We start from the raw sequence: 24,985 nt of genomic DNA, 5'->3' as shown, positions 1-24,985 counted from the left end.
CAATAAAATAATAGAGAATAAGTGTCAAAAACACTCCTAAACTATTTTCATTTTTTGAGTTTCATACCTAAACTATCACTTTTTAGTTTGAGAAACACACCTCAGTGGTGTGTGTAATACACTAATAAACCTTGACACATGGCATTCCACATGGATAAAATATTCCACCTTGATAAAAATTAAATAAAAAACTATTAATATTAATTAAAAATTAAAGATTAAAGTATTACTATCCATAAAAAAAGTAAAAAAAATATTATTTTTCTTACCCCGCTCCACCACCTCCTCCACATACCCCCTCCCCCCCACTCATCACCCCTCCAAAAAAAAAAATTGTTGTTATTTTATTTTTTAAAAAAATAAAAATTCTACCCCATCCTATTTAACCCTCTGCTTCTAATTTTTTTTTTTTTTTTTACATTTTTCTCATTTTGTGTTAAATATGTATGTATATATATTTTTAGAAAAGAAATTCTAGTAGTTTACCAAATATAACATAAATAAGTAAAAAAATTTAAAATGTCTTGCGGCGGCAAGTAGTTTTTTTTTCCGATATGTATATATCTAACACAAAATGAGAAAACAAGTTGAAAGTGGAAGGTTAGGTGGGGTGGGTAGAATTATTTTTTTAAAAAAATAAAATAATATCTAAATTAGTTTTTTTTTTTTGGAGGGGTGGGGGGGAGGGGAGGGATGAAGTAAAAAAAATAAATTCTTTTATAAAAAGAAATTTAAACAAAAAAAAAACTTTAAAAAATGGCCGGAGGTGGGGGTGGGGGGCGGTAGAGGAAGTGATGGAGTGGGGTAATAAAAATATTTTACATTTTATTTTATAAAAGAAATATTATTTTTTCGGATAATGATTTTTTAATTTTTAATTTTAATTAATACTAATAATTTATTTATTTTTTGTCAAAGTTGAATATTTTGTCCATGTGGAGTGTGATGTGACAATTTTTTTAAAATAAAAGGGAGAGTGTATTACACACACAGTGATGAGAGTGGTATAAAAGAGAGATGTGTGTTTCTCAAATTAAAAAGTGATAATTTAGGTATGAAACTCACACTCTCAATTGTTTAAGTATGAAACTCAAAGGATATAATTTAGATGTGTTTTTGAAAATTATCTCAAAATAATACACAGGATATAATATGTTACTCCCAAGATAAATGATTAAAACTATAAGTGATGAATTAATTAATTTTATAGAAAAGGCCAGTCTTGGGTGCTTTAGACAAATATTCTCAATTTTGTGAGGGACCAAATCAAGTGTAACTTTTTCTACATTAAATATTTTTGATATAAGCAAAGAGTAAATAGATAAGCATTACCATGTTTAAAAAAAATGTTAGAATTTGATATATTTTTTTTTAAATGGGTATATATATTCACACGATGCTCTATAATTAAGAAAAGTAATCATAGTATAATAATTGTGATCTAAGATTACTTATAAGATACATTATGATAAGAGAAACAACATTAAGTTCTTCAAATTGATACAGTTTAAAATTTTAGCGGTTTTAAAACAAATCAAGACACTTAAAATATGTGCCGCTATACACACTTCCAAATTTATCATTCAAATTTTAATCATATGAAGATAAATATATATATATATATATATATATTTATGTAGAAAATAATATCCCAATAAATATGCCACGAATATAAGTCACATAAATCCTATAACATAAGATCGTGAGGGAAGATACATAAATGAGAGGAAGCATAATAGCCAATATCAAACATTTCAACACATTTTTTGTGAAACTGGAACAAATTTAAACATACAAACTAATCTAATCTAATCATAGGACGAAAATTGCATAAAGCTAAAAATTTCGAACACAACTATAAAGCGCACACACAAACTAATTTAAAGCTGAATAAGAAAACATAACTGAAAGAAAGAAGATTACATGGTTCTGGGCTCAAACCCCAGACCTCTGATTAAGGATGGAACAATCTCACTATTACACCACAACGATGTAGTTATTTTTATTCCTACATGCAATGCAATGATCCCTATACTCCATTTATATTAATTTTAAATTAGTAGAGTAATTTGTTTTGTTGAAACTAAAGTAGTGACCAATAATATTAGTATTGTTTTGATTTACAAAATTGGAAAGTTTGTTAATTCTACAGTATTGAAAAGAGTATACATCAAAAACTCCTAGTGAAAGACAAATTTAGAAATGAAATAGAAGAAGAATGGCTCTCCTACTTACATTCTTTTCAAACTAGTTAATCAAAGAAAGAAATTACATGCTCTTTTTATTTGAGTAGAAATTACAAATATTTGCTCCAACTTTTAATTTCTGACCACACCTAAATAAAACACATACAAGACAAAAGGGATTGGACCATCCAAAAAGTTTGTAATACTTAGAACTATTTACAGGATGGATGTATATCTCCAGTGACTTCAACAACAACAACATACGGTAAGGTGTACGCAGATCTTACCACTAAAGGTACATAGGCTATGTCCAATGACATCATATAGAATAAATGTAGCAATATTGGAACTCATGCTACCACTGGATGCCTGTGATGCTGATCTTGTTGTGCACCATTAACAGAACTTTCCACAGCGAGGCCTTGAGCTCCGAAACAGAAGTACTGATTCATTAACTTCATGTTGAAGGAGCCATGTTTACGTGATAGTTTCGACTTTTCCCTACTGTTTGACATTTTTAAGCTAGAGGATCCTCCGCTCGTGTTGCCAAAATCCAGTCTCTTCTCTTTGTTGACAACCACTGGAGATGACCAGGAAGATTCAGAATAAGCGCTCGATGGTGATCCATAAGATGACTGTGGTGTCATTTGGATAACACCTTGCATCAGCCCGGCTGCAAATTTCTTTTTGGTGGATGGACTTGGAAGACTGTTTTGGACAGGGAGCACTCTTTTGTTGTTTGGAAGTGATGACATCCTCGAGAATCTTTGCCGAAGAGGAATTGGCTGGTGTCCAAAGCCAGAATACAGTCTGTAAGATTCTACAGACATATTGTCTTCTAAGACTCCGGTTTCTTCTTTTCGTTCTTTCTTCCTTTTCCATCGTAGAAGAAATTTTAAGCGTCTAGCAGCATTGTTAACTGAGCTCAGCTTGTTTGATGAGTTTGACCCTGCAGCAGAATGGCAAGGGCTCGGTTCACCCCAGCACGAAGCGATTTCTGTGCTGGCACAATCACTATTGGCATCAGAAGCATTATCAATGCCAGCATACAGAAATATTTCAGCGTCGGGGATCCTAAAAGAGGCACCAGGACTACCTCCAATACCCTGCATCTTCAGGTGGGAAGCTAGGACAGTTCTTGTCATATGATCTTGGCAATTCGAAATTCCTCCAGCTGAAATGAGGCGCTTAATCAATATCTCAGAAGATGCAGATTGCGGGTGTAGCTTGAGGAGATCCAGTGGAGTATTTCCGTCAGCATCACGGATATTTAAATTTATTGAAAATGCAGTCATGAGAAGTTCCACAACATCAGTCTGAATGTTCTCAATTACAGCCAAGTGAAGAGCAGTTCGACCATCATTGTTCCTGATGTTAATAATGTTTTCAATCTCTATAATTTTCCCGCGTACCAACTGTTTCATTAACTCCATTTGTCGATCCAGCCTGCGGAAACTTGGGGTCCGAAAGCCAGCTACAGCCATGTGAAGGAACGTGTCTCCATAACTGTTTCTCAATGTGGTAGATGAAGGAGAGACAGATATAAGAACTTTCACCACTGCTAAGTAACCCCTATAAGCAGCTACATGCAGTGCAGTGTTTCCTTGGTTGTCTCTGGAGTTGATAAGGTCATACCTTTCCAGTAAGCTCTTAACAACCTGCAAAGCAGTAACTTAGATTAAATTCAATTCAACCATCAAAAGTAACAAATATCTGGCAGTTCTAGACAACATCAAGTTAAAGCTAACGATAACGAGAAAGAAATGATCAAACTAGACAGCTAATAGTCCAGAACAATTCAATTCAGTGAAATATCAACTACTCACTCAATATAGCTAAACCAATCATATAACGCAAGTGCTTTTTCATACCAAACTGGTAGTAGAGTATTAAAAAAAGGGAGTATCTTGAACCGAAGAAGTCTTGCAAACTTGTTTAGATGCTTATCTTTAAGAAAGTGCTGACAGGGGATGTAAATGACCTTGTTTCAGTCACAGGGCAGATTATATCACAGCAGCAGCAAATAAAGGCGAAATATGGCTGACAATGTTGGGATTTCTTAAAAAATGTTCCATCTTCCCAAACTAACTTAAAAGGACAAGGTAGCCCAACCTTATTGGATGAAAAGTATGTGCGTTATAACTATCATATTTTTCTTTTTCGGGAAAAATGGTTATCACTTTCAGTTCTCATTTTGTGGAGTAGGACATTGAAGAGACTGTACAGTACAGATAACTGCATGAAGAAACAAAGGTGACCAATGATAAACTGAGATCCAAAACTTTTGGACAACAAAGAGTTAAATAGTCTGTTGTCAACCATCGTAAGAGGATAAAGAGCTTGGCATGTTATACTGAAGTGAGAATTGTCCACGATTCGTAATATCTCATGTTTCCACAATATCCTACAATATAACCTCAGGTCGGTTGGCTTTAGCCAGAGCAACAACTTTTTAGAGAGCCCTTAAGATTGGAACATGTCAATGATGAGTTTACTTTCACTCTTTCAACGTTTTGATTTCTTAAAACAGTAGTATTGAACTAAGCAAACAACCGCTATAGCACAGTGTTTATTTTATGGTAAGATGATCAGAAGAAAGGGGCTACATGGAAGCAGTTTCATTTGAAAGGCACACTCCATGCTTAACATCCGACACATTCTTCGATTTAATTTCTTCAGTATTTGGGATACAACAGAAAAAAGGTTCTCAAAGAAAATTACCCAAAATAATCTACTACTCATTAATTGGGATATGAATTCATTTCTCAGTGAATCTGATCTACTACAAATCAAACTGATAAATCACAATTTTGACTTAAAAGTTCTTCATCTAATAAAGCACCTTCTAGAAATGGTAACAGCTAGAAGGACATGGGAATTAGAGGCTTCTTCAATACAAATACATAAACAGTGGAGGGTGAGCAAAACACAAGGAGAAATAACAAATATACAATAATTGAAGCAAGACTCAAACTCAATTTGATACTTTATGGTCGGCTCTATAAATCCTCTACATCTATCCAGGTCTATTTGAGTCACACTCATTCCAAGAACAACAACGTCGACTACGCCTCAAATCCAAGCAAGTTAGTGTTGGCTATATGAATCCTCACTATCCATGACACTCCGTTTGAGCTCATATCAGTTTCTATCTTTTTTATTCTTCTTATCCTTCTTTTTTGTTCTATTTCAATTGAGGGTAGGGGAAGGGGAAACGGAGAGAGGATTACAAGGTGGGGAATCGAACCCTGAGTTCAGGTAACTAACCAACTAAGCTATTAAGATTACCCACCGTATCAGTCTCTATCATTCCAACAGTCAGTAATATTTATGTAAATAGAAAATTTTCAAGATTAAAAATATAGAAAGGCAAACTGTAGAACTCACCTCAACCTGCCCTCTACCAGAAGCAGAATGCAAGAGAGTAGATCCTTGAGCATCTCTATAAACCAAAACATCAGAGCAATTTCCAAGAATATCTCTCAACATCTCCACATTTCCCCCTCTAGCAGCAGAATGAACTGCCCTATTCATCAATTCCAACTGAAAAGTGGAAGAAACCTCTTCTGCTGATTCCCCTTTACTACTCTCAAGCAACAACCTAAAAACTTGAGAATTTTTACTCCTAGCAGCTGCATAAAACATATCAGTAACACCATACTCACCTTCACCAAACACCAAAAAAGGGTCTCTTTCCAATAATTGTTTAACAAACTCCACATCCCCAGCTGAAGCAGCAGTATAAAGAAGCCAACCACCATATCCAGCTCTAATCAAAGAATTATGTCCTTTCTTTGTTTCACCTTCAAAGAGAAGTTTTTTAGCAACTTCAGACCTACATTTTGCAACATCATCAAACTGTTCTTCATCATCCCAAACACTCTCAAGCCTTCTTATTCTACGTAAAGATGTGAGCTTTATGAGTAAATTAGTGTCTAAGTGAAGCAACTCCCTCACTAGATCATAATGACCATTTGCTGCTGCCCAATCAATAGGAGAAGCAAACCACCATTGATCCCCTGTGCTTTCCCATCTCAAAGGAAAATAATTTGGAGGCATTTTGACAACAAAGTAAAGCACTCAACTTTCAACTATTAACAAACCAAAAAATCCAACCTTTATGACAATTAAGCAAATCCCATTTTCAGACTTTCTGGAAAATCCAAGAAAATCACACAGTTGGGTAAATTACAGGAAGTGTAAAAAGAAAAAAGATTAAAGGAGCATCTTACAGAAAGTGTAAAAAGGAAAGTGAATAATAATCATGCACAAAAAGAGATGTGAATATTGGGATCTAAAGTTTAGAAATTTTTCAAGAAATTGTGAAACTAGAGAGAAAAAAGGTGCCAGCTTTATGGTTTGTTTGCAGATAATAACAAAAGGAACAAAGCCACATGATTTTGATGGGGTCAGTGGATCACACAAGAAAAAAAGATAAATTTTGGAGAAGAGAAAGGAAAGACAGGGGGAAGTTTCAATAGTATTTTATAAAGATTCTTATTTTTTCAGTTATTATTATGAGCCATAATTAATAGGATAGTACTAAAATCATTTATAGCATGACAATTGACAGGCATTCATAATGCTATGAATTTCTTTATTTTTAATTAGAGGTCTCAAATTTAAGTTTGAGTATATTGAGTATGAAATTGTCTTTGTTAAAGAACGTTTTCTTTAAAGACGCAAATTAGATGTAATCATACTTCAATATAAATATTGAACATTAAAGGGAAAATATTTAATATGAATATTGGATACCAAAAGAGAAATAAATAATAATGTTATGTGCAATGTTTATTGGGATTTCAATATTTTTCTATCTTTTTTGTGGATGCAAATGTTCTTTATTTAAGTGCCACCATTAGAACAAGTCACAGCTTCTTCTTATGTATTTTTATAATAAATATAGTATATATCATTTTCCCTGTCAATTTCAATCGTTGGACAAATTAATGTTATTCCACAATATATGATACTTTAGGAAAATAATAAGTACTCAATTTTTTAATTTATTATTCCTATTGTTTTAATTTGTGTATCTGGTTTTGATTTAATATAAAATTTAAGAAAGTATATAAGATTGATCTTTGATTCCTATGTATTGAACTAAATATATGTAAAATATATTTAAATGTTTTTTTTACTTTTGTGATCTTAAGCAATTTATTTATTTTTCTTCTTAGTTCGTTTTTAAAAAAATAAAAATTGACAACTCTTTATCTTCCATTTAAGGTTTACAAAATTCAAAAGAAAATTACTTTCTTAAATATTGTATTAAGTTAAAACTAGACATACAAATTAAAACCAATGAAAAACTATGTATGGATCGGAACTCGAAAGGAGTAATTCAATTTGGTTTTAATTGAAATACAATCAAATCTCTCTTTTAGCATATATCCTCTATAATAATAGAACACTACACATTCATGTTTTATAGGAAATAAATTTTCATATTATGTTATGTTATATTAGTATATATTTTCGAGTCAAACCATATGGTATTTTTCTTGATGAATTGTTCAAAAAAATACTAAATTTTAATAATATTTATTGCTTCATGCCGTGTAATGTTATATATAAGTTGTCTACAATTCTAAATAATATTGCATGATTCGATATTAACTAAGTTGACATTAACGCATTCGTCTTCAACGAAACAATTCAATATTTATTTATAATTTGAAATTATATCATAGTTTACGAGTTTGAATCCATTATCCAACAACCTTTTGCCACATCCTCCTATTAATTATATAAAAAAAGAAGAAAAAAATAAAAATAAAATCCATTTACTCATGATCTCATATATATCTGTGGAGTGTCATGTTTTAGACTTATTCAAAATTGTGAAGTGCAGATTTAACTAAAAATATACTTTCTCCGCCCACTTTGAGTTGTCATGTTGCGCTTTTTGAAAGTAAATTTGACTAATTTTTAAAGTTGAATTAGATTACATTAATTCTATATTTTAAATAAAAAATTTAGATTTTCAAAAACTATATGACTTTACTATAAATTGCAATTTTTTGTATATCAATATGATGAAAAAATATATCATAAAATGTTAGTCAAAGTTTTTATAGTTTGACTTTAAAAAAGAAAATTATGACAACTAAAAGTGAACGGAGATAATACAAAAGAATACCCATTTATGCATGATCACAGACGTAAGTGAAATGTGAGGGAGTCGAACCCTACCAATAAGGTGAGAGTTTAAGTAGTCAATCATTTGAGTTACTAAAATTTCCGCCTAAGTGGAATATGTCATCCTTAGATATGAAAGAAAATTTGTGAAAAACTTTTTAAGTTTTCTATCTGTATATTTCTGACACTCCAAAAATAAAAAACCCAATATGTGAAAACCAAAACTAACTTAAGAATGAAAAAACAATTTTGCGTTAATTTATGAATGATCATTTATTATTTTATTACAATTTACATCAAATTAATTTTAAAAATTATAATAAAAAAGTCATTCAACTTTACTTAAATATTATAGAAAGTCTGTTCTACTATTTTTTTTGTTACTTCAAGCTACTCAACTCTGATGTTTTTTTGGTTAAAATATTAATATAAAAGAAAAATTCATGCAAATTGCAATTAAATAAAAGTTAGTGATTATTCATGAAAATCGATTCTCATTATTTCGTTTTTCTTTATTTAGTTTCCTAATTCCTCATGTAATTAAACAATTCTTTATGAATTATCCAATATCTTTTATTTGGACATATGCATCCACACGTATCTTTTTTTTGGTGGTTTATAATATTTATTCAATACCAAAATTGAAGGTCAATAATTAGTGGTGGTAAATTCACAAGTTCATTCAATCTTATCATAAGTCTCTCCACTCTTTTATTTTCACATCTTAATCTCATTCCAAAAATAAAAAGAAATTATTTTATGGCTCAATCATGTAAAACAAAAATATCTTTTGGACTATTTGTCATAGAAAAGAGACCTATATATTAATTTGAGAAATAAGATAGATTATCTATCTTATTTCTCATTCCAAAAATAAAAAGAAATTATTTTATGGCTCAATCATGTAAAAGAAAAATATCTTTTGGACTATTTGTCATAGAAAAGAGACCTATATATTAATTTGAGAAATAAGATAGATTATCTATCACAAAAATTTAAACAAATTGATAGTATAATTTTCTCACAATAAATTAAAGAAAAAAGGGTTTGATATATTTTTAAAATTTGTCATTTAATATATCCCTTGATATGAGAGTCACACATATTCCTACTATTACACAAATGACTTACATATATCTTTTCTCTTTAGTGTAAGTGAAAAAATAATTTTAAATTATTTTTAAAATTTTTTATTAAAAAATTCATGTAGAAATATTTGATCATTCTCACACATATTTTTTTATTCAAGCTAATTAAATGTATTACTTTGATGGTCAATTTTTTTGAATTTTTTTATCACAGATACTCCAAATTATCTTACAAATACAAAAACAAGATTACAACATAGCCACAAAAAAAAAAAGTCTTAAATTTTTCTTAATATTTTTTTTCTTCATTCATGCTTCTGTTTTTTTAAATTTCTCTTATTTTCACACTAAAAAAAATAAATTAGAATAAGAATAAGAAACTCAAATAATAATAATCAAAGAAATCAAAAAATAATTCATGTGCGAAAAAATTAAATATACTCTTGAACTTTGCTAGAGGATCACATATACCCCTATATGAAATTTTTAAAATTAAAAATCAAAAAGATAAATTAAAGAATATTTTTTTTTCATTCTTGTCAGATGAAAAAAGATATATGTAAGTCATTTTTATAATGATAAGAGTACATACGAGCTAATTTTATAACGAAAGACATGCCAACTTTAAATAACAAAATTGAAAGGTATATTTGATCATTTTTCATAAATTAATTTCAAAATGTAATAAATATCTTCTATCTTGCTTTATGATTTTACTTTTCCCATTTTGCATTTGGCAGTCCTTAATTAATGAAAATCATGTGTTTAGTTCTCCCTTCCTCATTTAATCATTTATTAATATTAATTAATTATCATTAATAGAAGCATGAAAAAGCTGTCCTGTCAAAACTTATATTGAGATCAATTATTTCTTTAAAAAAAGTATCTTTATTTGGACATATTCATTCACACAAAGTTACAGGGACGAATATATATTTTAGAATCAAGTCAGACAAGACAGATAATAATAATAATGATAATTAAATACCCACCAACAACTACTGTTAACTTTCAAAGACTTTTTTTTTAAATCTCGAAGGTATATCTGCTTTGAAGTTCGATAAATAAAATGTAATCTACGTTAGAAAAAATAAAATAAAAATTAGAAGGTAAGAATGTTTTTTTTCAAATTCAAATTTTTAAATTTGAAATTTATAATTAAATTAAATATGAAATGTATTCACTATGCAATATTTAACCATTTTCTTTGATAGAATCCATTTCAAGCATGAAAGAGGGGTAACAAATTAATTTATATGGATTTTCTAATATGATTATAAAATTATCACAATCAAGACATTAATGTAAAATTAAAGGAAATAAATCCAAGACCTATTCTGCTTATTTGATCTATCGTCATTTTTTCACTTCGATATTCTCAATATGGTCCTATTTATTTCTTTTATTTATTGGGAAAGTACAGCAGAACATGGCAAATGGCCCAACTAAACAAAATGTAGGTATGCACATTCGTGGTTCACATCAGAGACCCAACTTTTGGGTACTCTAACCTACGGAGGGGACCTACGGACCATAGGTACCCACTGTGGGTCAGTAGTTCAACTACTGCCCAGAATATTTGTGGTTTTTGGTTTTCATTCGTTTGTTGTTCTAAAAAATTTTCGAGTGTGTTATTTGTTTTTTTGGTACTAACTAAGCTTGTACATGTACTATGGCCCCCAAACAAGCTCCGACTTACACCGCGAATGGAAAGTCAAAATCAGTCGCATCATCCTTTCGGGGCTACTAATGTGGAGACTCACCCTGCATATGTCCCACCTCCTACCAGGACATCTCCCACTGCACCACACGGAACCAAGCCCGGCAGGTGCAAGCCGACGTAGTCACTGCCCTTAGTCTAATGAGGGGGATACACTGATCGGTTCACCAGCTGGCTCTGAGTCCGCATCAGGTTCCAGCTCCAGCTCCATCTCCGGCTCCAGCTCTAATGGCATCATCGCCTCATCCTCCGAGGCTACTAGTGTGGGTGAAATCCCAGTGTCCCCGAATACCAATCCTACACCAGTTCCTAGGGAGCCCAATAGATCGTGTGTATGTGGCCAGTACCAGATATACATAGATGCTCACATGCTGACTGAGAAGGACAAGATGGCTCGACTAGTCACTGAGGAGCGCCGAGTTCTCATAGGTAACCTTCATACCATGCTCGATATCCACACTCTCTTCCAGAGGTATATGTGCAATAGGATAGCCCATAGCCCAGGGTCCTTCAGTGAGGAGATAGTTAGTGAGTTTTATGCTTCCTACGCCGCCACCCTCAAAGGATCGATTGATAGACGGGCCAAGCTCGCCGCCCAACCTCTACTCACGGCTATACTAGTGCGTGGGTTTTCAGTTGACATATCAGAGACCATTCTCCACAGGTTCCTCTACAGTCTAGGTCACACTTTGCCTATCAACACGACCGAGTTCGACTATCGCATGGATATTGTTCGGAGTGGGAAAATTTAGAGGAATGCCAATCTTTACGTTGGTTAGCCCGTCATCTTGCTAGAGATGGAAAGCATGCCGAGTGGGTAAGCACCCCGAGCTTGGGTATCAAGAAGGCCATCTTAACATTTGTGGCCAAATTCTTCTGGTTGCTAGTGCAGAACCATGTGTCTCCTACTTAGGCAGATAATATGCTTACATGGGATGGCGTAGTTATGGTTGAAGCCTTAGTTGGTGAGTTTGAGGTCGACTTTGCTCGCATGCTTATTGCGGAGATACATGAGAGGGCCTTCAAGGCCACCACTACCTTACCCTTCCCATGTCTCATTTTCCAGCTGTGCAGGGATGCTGGAGTACCAGTTTCGCACTGTGACAAGTTGCTTCAGGCGACCAAGACTCTAGATATTGTCCTATTTCGGGATTAGGCCAATGTAGTTGCACCTCGTAGAGAGCCGCCGGTTAAGGTTCCACCATTGGGAGCGGACTTGGTAGCAGATGTGGAGCAAATGCAGGGTGAGGATCCTGCCCCTCCATCCACTACTGAGGATTCACTGGCTTCCCCATCTCCGGCCGCTAGTCAGGCCCAAAAATAATTCACGTACTTGACTCATGAAAAAGAATCAAACCTGCTTGTGAGTTGTGAGGGGGCGTGTTGAGAATATAATTAACTATTAAAAAGTGAGCTCTTTCTAACCGTTTAAGCTTTTGTAATAGTTTATTTTAGTAAATCAAAGGGAATTAATTTTTTCCAGCTATACCCTTATGACCTTATCATTAAATTAAAGTAATTATTTCTCAAACTAATTGTAATATTTGTAGTCAGAACTTGAGAATTTTCAAAGTACAATTAATAAGAATAATGTAATTAAAATACTTAATTAACTCATTCTTTCTTCAAGGAAGTATTGAAACTTGTCGTTTAAAATAAGTCATAAATGTTTGTGGATATGAAACATTCCACTAAGAATAAAATGAGTATTTTAAATAAAATTGCTATTAAATATGAAAATGTCATTGTGTTTTAAACTGACTAAAAAAATGTTATATAAATTGAGACAGACAGAGAAAATGATAGAGATAATTATGTATACGAAAGTTAGCAAAAGTTATACATAAATAAGTAACTTTTCGTATCAAATTTGATATAGATTAGTGAAAATAGAGTAATAACTGGTTATAATAATCATTGTAATACAATGAGTGATCAGTCTATAAAACTTGATTATTTTTTTTTTTAAAAAGGTTATGAATCACATTCTTGTACGTCTATAATGTAAACCAGTAGTTCAACTATCTAACTACTACTACTACTCATTATCTGGTTTTTGTTACAAAAATAATAATAAATAAGAGATGTGTTTTAAATAACGTGTTGTAATTTTGTCAGATGAAATATACTGTATATCAAGTTTTAAAATATTTTTATAAAAAAAATAAGAAAAGAGGTTTGTATGTTATTGTATATCGGATTATGTTTTGGGCTAAATATTTGTAATGCAAGTTCTGGACTATATTTTTACAATATAAGTTATATAATTGTAAATATTTCGCTATACCAATCACAAAAATTAAGAAAAACGATATTGTTATAATAAGGTTTAACTGTATATATTGATCATTAGATCCGGCCAATTAACGCAAGACAATCATAACGGTTAAAAAAAATGTTTAGATTAGGTGTTGAGACTCTCAGATTTAACATTTTAATATTTTCTAAATTACCTTATCCCCAGGCTGGTTATAGACATTGAAAGATTCTTAAGCAATTTGTTGCAAAATTATAGTCATGTATGTTGATTGTTTAACGCATGACTCCTCAAACTTGAGCTAAACGCAACCAAATGAACTAGTGCCAATATGTTATGCACCAAACCAAAATTTGATTTGTCCGAGCCTTATAAGGAGACAACCTATCTTATTAACCATTAAGATAGACTTTTTCATTCTTCAACACTCCACCTCACATTCAACATTTGGCATTTGGGCGCTCAACATCGGGTGAGATGGATTCTGCTCTGATACCATGTAAAATTAGATTTTGAACCTAACTCACACCCCAAAAACTAGCTCAAAAGTAGGAAGATTGTTCAAGCCTTGTAAAAAAGAGATCAGTCATCTCATTAACCACCAGTACGATACTCGTCATTCTTCAACAATTTTGAAGTTGAAAGATAAATAAAGTAGAGATCTCAAAAATGTATAGGAAACTATATAGCATTAGATTCCAAAACATCTAGAATGCGACACAAGAATTTCTTGGATGAAGATATTTAGGTGGTGGAAAATATATGATACCAGATAGAATAGGACAGATCAATAGAATATTTTTTTCTCAATATCCTAAAGAATGCAATATAAAGTCTTTGTCAAATGTAATTATTTTTAGTTTCACATGACTTTGTGTTCACACATTCATCTTAATAACAACACTCATCTTCGAGTTGAAGGTTTCAACACTCACTCTCATGAAAGAACCATTCACAAAAATGTGCATCAAGGTGCTTCAACTTTTTTTTGGTTTCCCACCCGGTGTCTGGTACCCACATTGGAGTCTGACTAAATTCGGATTCGCGCCAGGAAGTCCCACATTGGGGGAGGGGGGGGGGGGGGGGTAAAACGCTCCCTAACAAAGGTGACTCCGTACCCAAGGGGGCTCGAACCCGATACCTCTTGGTTAAGGATGAAGGACTTACCACTCCATCACAACCCTTGTTGGTGTGCTTCAACTTAATATCATACAAAATAGTTTAATATGAATAAGGAATGGACATTACTTTTTCTTTATATAATAATGCCAGTTGAACTACTGTTGTGCAAATAGCCCCACATAATTGTGGGTTGCATGCTGTTGCTGTCTAAAATAGTTTGGGAAGCATGGTCCCAAAGCTTGTTTTGGATCACGGGAAGTAGGAACAGTTTTACTGACATTTAACTTTACTCAATATCTTCCTTGTCATGTGGTGCTGTTCCCAACAAACACATGCATATCTACAAGCAGTGACAAAGAGGCATGTGGCCTAGTCGTAAATGAAGTGGATGAAAATCATGGTAGACCAGGGTTCAAATTTCAACAGAGACGTATATGACATGTAGTTATATCCATCTACCTAAGCCTTAGTGGGTAGAGAAACTTGGTGGGACATAACAAGTACTCGATGGAATAGGCAATCTAGTAAGTTGGCCCAAAATACCACGATTATGCCAACACAAAAAAAAGAAATTTGCAATTTCAAGGATTTCAAGATCATCATCCAAGTGTTTTGGATTCTCCACTGAGCATAAACCAAATCTGCATTTATTTGAAGCAATTTTATCCTTCTCAAGAAATGTATAAAGTAGCAAGTGTTCCAGTTCTTTATTGCAGCCTGAAGAAGAGCCAAGGCTGGCGCGGTAATTTTAGTGTGAGTGAGTGCAACTCAAGTGTAGAAGACAATGGACAATTCACCAATGTCACATATCATCTGGAAAAGGGTCAATCTGCTAAAGCATCAACTTGGAATTCCAATAATCTTAAAATTAAGTATATATCTAGATATTCTCAATATCACTCAACTTCACAAGCCTACATATAGAAAAGAAAAACTTGGATCATGAGCAATGAACTAGAACCTGGCATGGAGCTTTGTAACATTAGCCTACGCAGTTAGTCTTTTGAAGCACCAGTGGACTCCTGTGAACTGCTCCAACACTGGCCTTGTGAACCGAAAGATAATCTTTGTGTATTCAGCAGCTAAGCAACATGATAATATTTGAGCAGAAGTATGTGATAACTATTTATATCTATCAATGTCCTCACCCCTGAAGGAATAGCAGATATTACAAATTACAGATAAATGTAATTTATTTTTCCTGCTAAAGTCATGTATGAGGGACGTTAAGAGGTTAATCACCTGATATTCACTTTAATTGATATTTAAACAAGATTCAAACACAATTTAAAGGTCAGTTAGGATGAACCATAGAAAACTCTATTCAGGTTATTTTGTTACATCAAGAAATAACCTTCAAAAATCAAGAAGTAATTCATTTACTCTAAGTCTTATTACTGACGCAATGAATTGCTATTTGAAAATTCTTTCAACATAAAAATAGCTACTTTAAGAACATGAACTATGAGTTAGGGCTTAAGAATAAACACTGTACATATCCTGCAGGTTTCATGTCACCTTCCGTTGGCAGATATAAGAAATGTACTTTTTTGAAGTAGCTGCTCAACTTGCTGTATTTCTTGATGTCAGTTTGTGATTCTGTACCATACAATGCCACATTAACATTGGCAGATTGAATTGGTCGTTCCTTCCTTTTAGAGGATCTAAACTGATGTACTATCACATGTGCATGCTTTTAGGTTAACCCCTTGGATGATCTTCGTGAGAATTCTGCCACCAGATTTGAAAATGCAGAAGAACTGTTCTTCAATAACTGGTTAAGAGTATCAAACTCGAGAATTTTTCCTGCATCAAACAAGACAGATTTTATCAGGCAATATAATCCATTTCGAATTATCTTATGTGTATTCTCAAATGATCTATGTCCTCATCATTTTGAGTTCTTATCCCATTGCAGGTCAACGTTTGCACTATATTCTGCCACTACTAATGTCATGCAGTTGTATACAAGTTGCTGATATATTAATAATTCGAACTGCTAACTAATGTTAGGCTTTTTTTTTTTTTAGTGTGCTTGAGGTGCTACCATGCTAGTGCTAGGTCATGTATCTTTACCTTCAACAAGAACTAAAACAAGATCATTATCGATGACGGTGGGTATCTGATGTGCAACTGTTATGACTGTACATCCATTTGTTTCTTCTCTTATAGTTTTCTGAATGACATTGTCTGTCTCTGTATCCATGGAAGCAGTAGCTTCATCAAGTACCAATATTCTCCTTTTCTGTAGCAACACCCTAGCTAGGCACACAATCTGCCTTTGATCCACACTCAAGTTTTCTCCGTCTTCTGCAACTGCAACATAAAATTCTTGGTCATTAATTTGAAGATCATTTGCTTCCCTTTCCAAATGTTGTGTATTTTGAATATAAAGGTGGGTTCAGACCACAGAACCTAGTATTTGTACCTGGTGCATCAAGAAGCCTTAGATCCTGATTTACAATATCAGCTAAATGACATTTTTGCAAGACCTGAAATATGAAATCATTCTTATAGTAAGTTACAAAGTCATGTGAGATTGCTCAAAATACAGAATAGTATATCTTAGTAAGTAAAAAGATCACACAATGTTTTGAGGTTGGAAACAATGTTTGAAGAAAAAAGATGCTCAAAGGAATAAGTACGTAAAATTTCTTCATATTTATAATGTTTTCACTTGTTAAACCTAAACCTAGTCTCACCGGAATACTTGGGATGGCCATGACGGCAGCCAGCCACCACCGGTGGCGCCTACCACGAACAATTACATAGCAGCCCTTCATAATACTACTAACCCAGAAAAATCAGAACCCATTGTGCTAAAACCTATCAAGTATTTGCATGGAGAACCCACCATCACATGGACAAAGAAAGAATTTGATCGATTGTGTATAAAGAAAAATTTACAATATGTAGTAGTGGCAAAATTCTCATACGGTAGACCTGACTTTAAGTCGCTGAGAAAGAATATGCCAACACAGTTGGAGATCAAAGGAGCATGCAACATCGGATATCTTGAAGATCGTCATGTCTTGATTAGATTATCTTACTAGAAGACTATGCTGCATTAATGTCTAGAGCATAGGAGTTACATGTTTGAAATAGGTATTTTCCTATAAGATTCCTGAAGTGGGATCCGTGGTTTAATCCGGAGGAAGAAACCACAATTGCAACAGCATGGATATCATTCCCAGGCCTTCCAACAAATTTGTTTGAAAAGATATCCATGTTCTCGATGGCGAAAGCAGTAGGTGAACCACTGGTCATAGATAAGGCTACCAATAATCAAACTAGGTCAAGTTGTGCAAGGGTGAAAGTAGAAGTTGATTTGCTAAAAAAACTGCCAAAAAGAATCCAAATTAATTGTGTTGATGAGCAAACGGGAGAAATTACGTCAAAATGGCAACAGATTCAATATGATTACTTGCCAAAACATTGTACTCATTGTAGACTACAGGGTCACGATATGACAGGGCGTTGGAGTATTCACCCTGAATTTAGACCAAAGAAGGAGAGTGAAGAGACAAAGGAGAATGAAGTACAGAATGAAAACAAGGCTAATGCAGGTGGGCAACAACTTAATACACCTCCAAAAGATAAAGGGAAAGAAAAGAAAGTTGAGGAACCAAAACAGCCACCAACAAAGACCATGAAAATTGACAGAACCGGAGGGATAATAACTGAGCAAAAGCAATGGCAGGTGATACAATATAAAAAGAATAGAGATAACAATAGTAAATCTAATCATGGGGAAAGGGTGCAAAAGAATAGGCAAAACACAGATAACCATGACAATGAAGAAAAGGCAGAAAACAAGAACAAGTTTGACACTTTGGTAAGCTTGGAAGAAGAGGAGTAATCTGAAAGACATAACAACAATCCAGAGGAACAACAACAAAGTATAAAGAATATTGAAACAACAAAATTATGGGTGGATGTGTCGTTTGGTAAAGAACAAGACAAAGAGAGTGGAACAAAGCCAAGAGTTACTGACCAAACAACCAATATGAATAAGGCCAGGCAAGCTGAGACACATAAAGAACAAGAGTATGAGGAAAAGCAAACAGACCCAGTCAAGCAGACAATTTATAAAGGCATCAAAGATATAACTGATATCTCTGATAGTGATGGCAGTGATAGCTCCAGGGTAAATGAATCCAAATTCAAAAATTGTAAGCCACAACAAAAAGGAGGGGAACAAGAAATAGAGGGGCAGAGTGTTGATGCTGTTAGTTTTCAGAGAAGGAAAAACAATAACAATCTGATTTTATTTTGTTATTGAACAAGTAGGAACATTAGTTTGATAAACCAACAAAGAAAAATTTATGAAAGCAAAAACTACTAACTTCATTATAAAACAGATATTTATGGAGTTTACAAGTAAACCACAACTCCTAAGGATAAGATTAAAAAACTAACTAAGGATAAGATAAAAATTAGTTAACTGCTAAACAGTAAATAACTACCCTAACTACCCTACAATCCAGAGAACTTGGACTGTTGCAGTTCTTATGCATATTTCTAACACTCCTCCTTGCTTTAAGAGCTGCAAACTCCAAGTTTTTGCCTGAGAAGTTGAAATTTATTGCCTGATAATGGTTTGGTGAAGACATCAGCCAGTTGCTCTTCAGTTTTGCAATAGAGAAGAATCACGTCACCATTATTTTGCACTTCCCTCAAGAAGAAAAGCTTGATGTTGAAGTGTTTTGTTTTCAATGAAATACAGGATTATGAGAAATTGCTATCGCAGATTGGTTGTCCACAAATACTTCAGTTCCCTTTGTCTGATTCATGTGCAGATCACCAAAAATTTTCCTCAACCACAATGCTTGATTCACTGCTGCTGTTGCAGCCACAAATTCTGCCTCTGCAGTGGATTGAGCCACAATGTCCTGCTTCTTTGAGCACCACGAAAACATTCCTGAGCCAAGACTGAAACAATATCCAGATGTGCTCTTCATGTCATCTTTGATGTATCTGACTACTCGTTTTGCTGCTTTTAGATGCACCTCACTAGCACAATGCATGAACCTCGATAGAATGCTTACAACATACAAAATATCGGGTCTTGTAGCTGTGAGATACATCAAACAACCGACTAAGCCTCTGAAGTACGTTTCCTCCACTTTCTCTGCTCCATCATTCTTGCTTAGTTTCTCTTTTTGGTTCATAGGAGTACTCATCTCTTTGCAATCTTCCATGTTGAACTTCTTGAGAATTTCCTTAGCATATTTCTTCTGGCAAATGAAAACTTCATCCTGTCCCTGCTTGATTTCCATACCAAGAAAATAAGACATTAGACCAAGATCAGTCATCTCGAAGGCTTGCATCATTTCTTGCTTGAAATCCTCGATATGCCTTGTATTGCTTCCTGTAACTAGTACATCATCCACATATATAGACACAACAAGAATATCAATGCCATGATGTTTAACATAAGAGTAGATTCTGATAGACTCTTTTCAAACCCTAAGCCAAGTAAATGGCCATCTATTCGACCATACCAAGCCCTTGGTGCCTGTTTAAGTGCCTTTCTTAGCCTATAAACTTTGTCCTCCTTTCCTTTCTCCACAAAGCCTTCAGGTTGCTCAACATAAATTTCTTCCTGAAGAAAGCCATTAAGGAATGCTGATTTGACATCCATCTGATACACTTTCCAACCCAATTGTGCAGCAAGAGCAAGAAGTAACCTGATAGTGTCAAGCCTAGCTACTGGTGCAAATGTATCAAAATAATCCACACCAAAAATTTGAGCATACCCCTTAACTACAAGTCTTGCTTTATGCTTGTTCACTGAACCATCTGCATTTAGCTTGGTTCTAAAGACCCATTTCAACCCAATTATCTTTCTGTCTTCAGGTTGAGCAACAAGCTCCCAAGTCATGTTCTTCTCAATCATAAACAACTCTTCTTTCATTGCAGCCACCCATTTTTTCATCATTCTTGGCTTCATTGTACCCAGAAGGTTCACATACTGCTACATTGCATCTCTGATATATATCAGTGAGTTGTCGAGTACCTTTGACTAGTAAATGATCCACCATTTCATCCTGCCGTGAGAGTGATGTTTTCTTTTCAAAAAACTTGGTAGGAGACTTTTCTGCTTTGTCAGAAGTGTTAAGGACAGATTTCTTCGAGTCTTCCCAACACCACTCTTCATTCTCTATAAAATATACATCTCTACTAAAGATTATATTTTCAGTTTGTGGTTGAAAGACCTTAAATGCCTTTGAAATTGAACTATATCCAATAAAAATGCCTGGGACAGATTTTTTATCTAGTTTATCTAGTTTAACCTGAGGAATGTAGGAAAAAAGAGACAACCAAACACTTAAGAAAATTTAATGATGGTTTAAATCCATACCAAGCTTCAAATGGAGTCCGGTCTTTCACTGCCTTTGTGGGAAGCCTATTTTGAAGAAAAACAGATGAATTTGCTGCCTCTGCCCAAAATTTCTTTGGCAAGTTCTTCTCGTGCAACATGCACTGGTCATCTCCATAATGTATCTGTTCCTTCTCTCGCTTACTCCATTTTGTTGTGGAGTATAGGGAGTAGTAAGCTGATGATGAATCCCTGCTTCCTCACATAACATGTCGAACTGGTAAGAAGTGTATTCCCTTCCATTATCTGTTCTTACAGACTGAATTTTACAGTTAGCTTCATTTTCTACTTTTGCTTTGAACTTCTGAAAGACATTAGCAGCCTCTGACTTATGCTTGAGAAAATAAATCCAGCACATGCGGGTTGGATCATCTATAAAAATGATATAGTAAAGACTACCTTTTAGTGAAGGAGTCCTTTGAGGTCCTACTATATCAGTATGAATTAGTTGCAATTTGTTCGAGGCTCTCCAAGTTGTCTTTGGAAATGGAAGTTTGTTTTGTTTTCCATATTGACACGCAAGACAATTTGAAGAATGTACTTCTAAAACAGGTAAGTCCTTAACTATTTTCATTTTTTGCATTTTAACCAACCCTTCATAGTGATAGTGTCCGAGTCTCTTGTGCCATACTTCTGCAACACTTTCTTTTGCTGAAAAAACAACATGCTCCTCCTCGAATGGATCTAATGAGAAACTTTTGCCTCTCATTCTTACTTTAAACATTTCTTGATCTGAAGCATCCTTGATCAAGCAATGATTATCTTCAAAATTTAATTTGTAGCCTTTTTCCATCAATTGACCAACACTAAGCAAGTTTTGATCTATGTCAGGTACATAAAGCACATCAGAAATTGTTTTAGTACCTGAATGACTTGGAATAACAATGGTTCCTTTCCCTCTTACAGGAAGATGGTCGCCATTACCTATTCTGACTTTAGTAATGGTCGTGGGCTTCAATTCCTTGAAGAGAGACATGTCATTTGTCATATGATTAGTGCATCCACTATCAATCAGCCAACACTCGCTCGATGATCTGCTAGAAAAATATGTAGCAACAAAGAGTTGATCTTCCTCCTCACCATCAACAATTTGAGCCTCGGCTTCTTGTTGCTGACCATTGTTCTTGCAAATGACAGCTTCATGCCCAAGTTGATTGCATTTACTACATCTAGCATCAGGCCTTCTCCAACATTTATATGGTGGATGACCTTTCTTGTTACAATGCTTACGAGGATAACTTTTCTTTGAGTTTCCACTTTTTCCTTTGGTAGTACTTGCTGAAATGCCTTCACCATTCTTCTTGTCTTCTTCTTTTTGTTTTTGCCTCCATCTTGAGGCTTGGCAAACAATGCTCCCTCGATATTTCCTTCTTCTCTCATGACTCTTCATTGTTCTTGAGCCTGCAAAGCATTCAATAACTCTGCGAAGGTGATCTTGGACAGATCCTTAGTGTTTTCCAAAGTAGTTATGGTTGCTTCAAATCTTTCTGGCACAGTTACCAGAATCTTTTCAACAATACGTGAATCATTAAATACGGAACCAAGCAATCTTACCCTGTTTGCTATGTTCAAGAGCCTTTCAGAGTAATCTTTGATGGTTTCAATTTCTTTCATCTTCTGCATCTCGAAATCTCTTATAAGATTTAGCACTTGCATACCTTTGATCCTTTCATCCCCTTTGTATTCTGCCTTGAGATAATCCCAGATGGCTTTTGCTGACTTTAGAGACATAATTCGAGTGAAGATTGAAGAAGATACTGCTGAAAATAAACAGGTCTTTGCTTTTGATTTTCTGATTTTCCTGTCTTTATAGTTTTTGATCTGGGACATAGTAGGATTGTTAGGCAACGGAGGAACTTCATAATCCTCTTCGACTGCCTCCCACATATCCATGGCATCTAGATAAGTTTCCATCCTTACCGCCCAAATCTAATAGTTATCACCATTAAAAACAGGTAGTGTCATTACGGAAAAACTTGATTCTGCTTCCATGATTGATAAACTTGTCTTCTTGATTACAATCGTAACTTTGATGAAACACCCACAGATCCCTCAAGAAATAGAAGCTCTGATACCAATTGTTAGTTTTCAGAGAAGGAAAAACATAACAATCTGATTTTATTTTGTTATTGAACAAGTAGGAACATTAGTTTGATAAACCAACAAAGAAAAAGTTTATGAAAGCAAAAACTACTAACTTCATTATAAAACAGATATTTATAGAGTTTACAAGTAAACCAACTCCTAAGGATAAGATTAAAAAACTAAGGATAAGATAGAAACTAGTTAACTGCTAAACAGTAAATAACTACCCTACAATACAGAGAACTTGGACTGTTGCAGTCTTATGCATATTTCTAACAGATGCAAATCAAGAAATAAAAAAGCATAATAGGGACTTCGTACAGGAGAAGGAAAAGAATAGAGATAAAACAGAGGTTGAAAAACCACATGATGATAAGTCACTAGAAGATAAACCACCTGATGATCCTGGATGGCTAGAGAAGACAACTGATAATAAATTTGTAATGGAGAAACAACAAGAACAGGAGAAAGGAGAAACACAAGGGCATAATACAGCAATATCACAGATTCAGACTGAAGAAAGTGGAATACAGGAGTCTTCCCAAAAATCTAATATAAATACAGACAATGAGCGATTATTGAAGAAGGAGTTTAACCAGAATCACAAACAATAAATGATGAACAGAAGCATGATGAACATATTGATATTGGGGTTGATAATGATGTGGAACACAACAAAAATACAAGCTTACAGGAGGAAGAGTTCATAAGAAACAGAGGTGATGTATCATCTAGACATACAGCAAGATTGAAAAAAGAGAACAGACAAGCAAAATCCATTAGAGAAAAAAGTGTGCCCCCTAAGGCAGCAAGGGGTGTACTAACAAGATTAGCTAGTGCCAAAACTACTTCTCAATGAATAATTCGCTTATATGAAATATAAGGTCTGTAAACACTCAACAGGCCTTTGAAAGAGTAGTTATGATGAATAGACAGAAACATTTTAACTTTATAGCCTTGATGGAAGTCATGGAACCCTTCCAGCACATTAGAGATATAGACATGTACAGACAGTGGTTGGGAATGGGTACAACTTGGCATAACATCAATGGGAAGATTTGGGTATTTGTGAAAGATGAGTTCCAAGTTGAAACAATAATGGATACTGATCAGATGCTAACTTTAGTGTTGACTCAGGTGGAGGGCAATCAGGAAATCACTGTTTCATTGGTTTATGCAAGTAATGATAAAGATACTAGAATAGAACTTTGGGATGCTCTTTATGAATTATCCACACAAATTCATTCTCCTTTGATTGTAGGGGGAATTTCAATGTAATTCTAGATGAGGCTGAGAAGCTTGGTGGCCTGCCAATCTCATTTGCTGAGACTGAAGACTTTATGCACTGTGTAAATATTTATCAACTCGTTGATATGGAATTCACTGGAAGCATATACACTTGGTGGAATGGTAGGTCAGATGATGCTTGCATATTTAAAAGGTTGGATAGGTGCTTGGGGAATCAGAGCTTGATGAATATGTTCCCGAATATTGAAGTTGAACACTTGATTAAACAAGGTTCTGATCACACTCCTCTACTAATCAGTTACAAAGAAGATGGCAAAATTGTTAAGAAACCTTTCAAATTTCTTAATTTTGGGGTGGAACAGGAGTCATTATTGAAGGTAGTTAAGCAATATTGGTCAGGGGACTTTGGTCCAGACCCCTTCTTTAACGTTCATAACAAAATGAAAAAAGTCAGTAAGGCACTGGCTAAATGGAGTAGGGATACATATGGAGACATTTTTAAACAGGTAGCAACTCTAGAAGAAGTGGTGAAGGTGAATGAAATAGAATTTGAACAACATCCTACTAGTGGAAACAGGGAGAGACTACAAAAAGTGCAAGCAGAACTTATCAAATTTTATGTTGTGGAAGAAAAGTTCCGGAAACAAAAAGCCAGGATGCAATGGTTCAAAGATGGAGATAGAAACACAAAGTTCTTTCATTCACATGTAAATGGTTAGAGAAAGAAGTTACAAATCAAGAAGATTCAAGATC

The 24,985-nt window shown here is 34.1% G+C and overlaps 2 protein-coding genes across 3 annotated transcripts in view; both read right to left on the bottom strand.

Annotated features, from left to right (window-relative positions):
- Positions 1-2,251: 2,251 nt before the first annotated feature.
- LOC125814864 (uncharacterized) lies at positions 2,252-6,648 on the bottom strand. Its single transcript, XM_049494317.1, has 2 exons — positions 5,574-6,648; positions 2,252-3,844 (listed from the first exon to the last, which is right to left on the bottom strand). The coding sequence occupies exons 1-2, from the start codon at positions 6,243-6,245 to the stop codon at positions 2,537-2,539; spliced, it is 1,980 nt and encodes a 659-aa protein (XP_049350274.1). The 5' UTR covers positions 6,246-6,648; the 3' UTR covers positions 2,252-2,536.
- A 9,418-nt stretch (positions 6,649-16,066) lies between these two features.
- The window catches only part of LOC125814726 (putative ABC transporter C family member 15), an 85,721-nt gene continuing 76,802 nt past the window's right edge, over positions 16,067-24,985 (bottom strand). Inside the window, exon 11 of one of the 2 annotated variants that reach the window (XM_049494192.1) lies at positions 16,067-16,225. In XM_049494192.1, the coding sequence (XP_049350149.1) occupies positions 16,182-16,225 (44 nt within the window). In that variant the 3' untranslated portion in view covers positions 16,067-16,181. Of the gene's footprint in view, positions 16,226-16,656; positions 16,780-24,985 lie in introns of those variants that run through there. The other variant, XM_049494203.1, reaches the window with a different exon arrangement.

This window comes from Solanum verrucosum, unplaced genomic scaffold (assembly GCF_900185275.1).
Source record: "Solanum verrucosum unplaced genomic scaffold, falcon-dt-bn FXZP01000085.1, whole genome shotgun sequence".
In the NCBI taxonomy this organism is placed as follows: Eukaryota; Viridiplantae; Streptophyta; class Magnoliopsida; order Solanales; family Solanaceae; genus Solanum; species Solanum verrucosum.
The sequence above is the reverse complement of the archived record's forward strand: the minus strand, read 5'-3'. Positions and strand labels throughout refer to the sequence as shown.

Bases quoted from the DNA above. Each gene is read 5' to 3' on its own strand.
- LOC125814864 (XM_049494317.1), bottom strand. From the start codon at position 6,245: ATGCCTCCAAATTATTTTCCTTTGAGATGGGAAAGCACAGGGGATCAA. The intron at 3,845-5,573 runs GTGAGTTCTACA...ACTGCTTTGCAG, and splicing joins CTGGTAGAGGGCAGGTTGAG to GTTGTTAAGAGCTTACTGGA.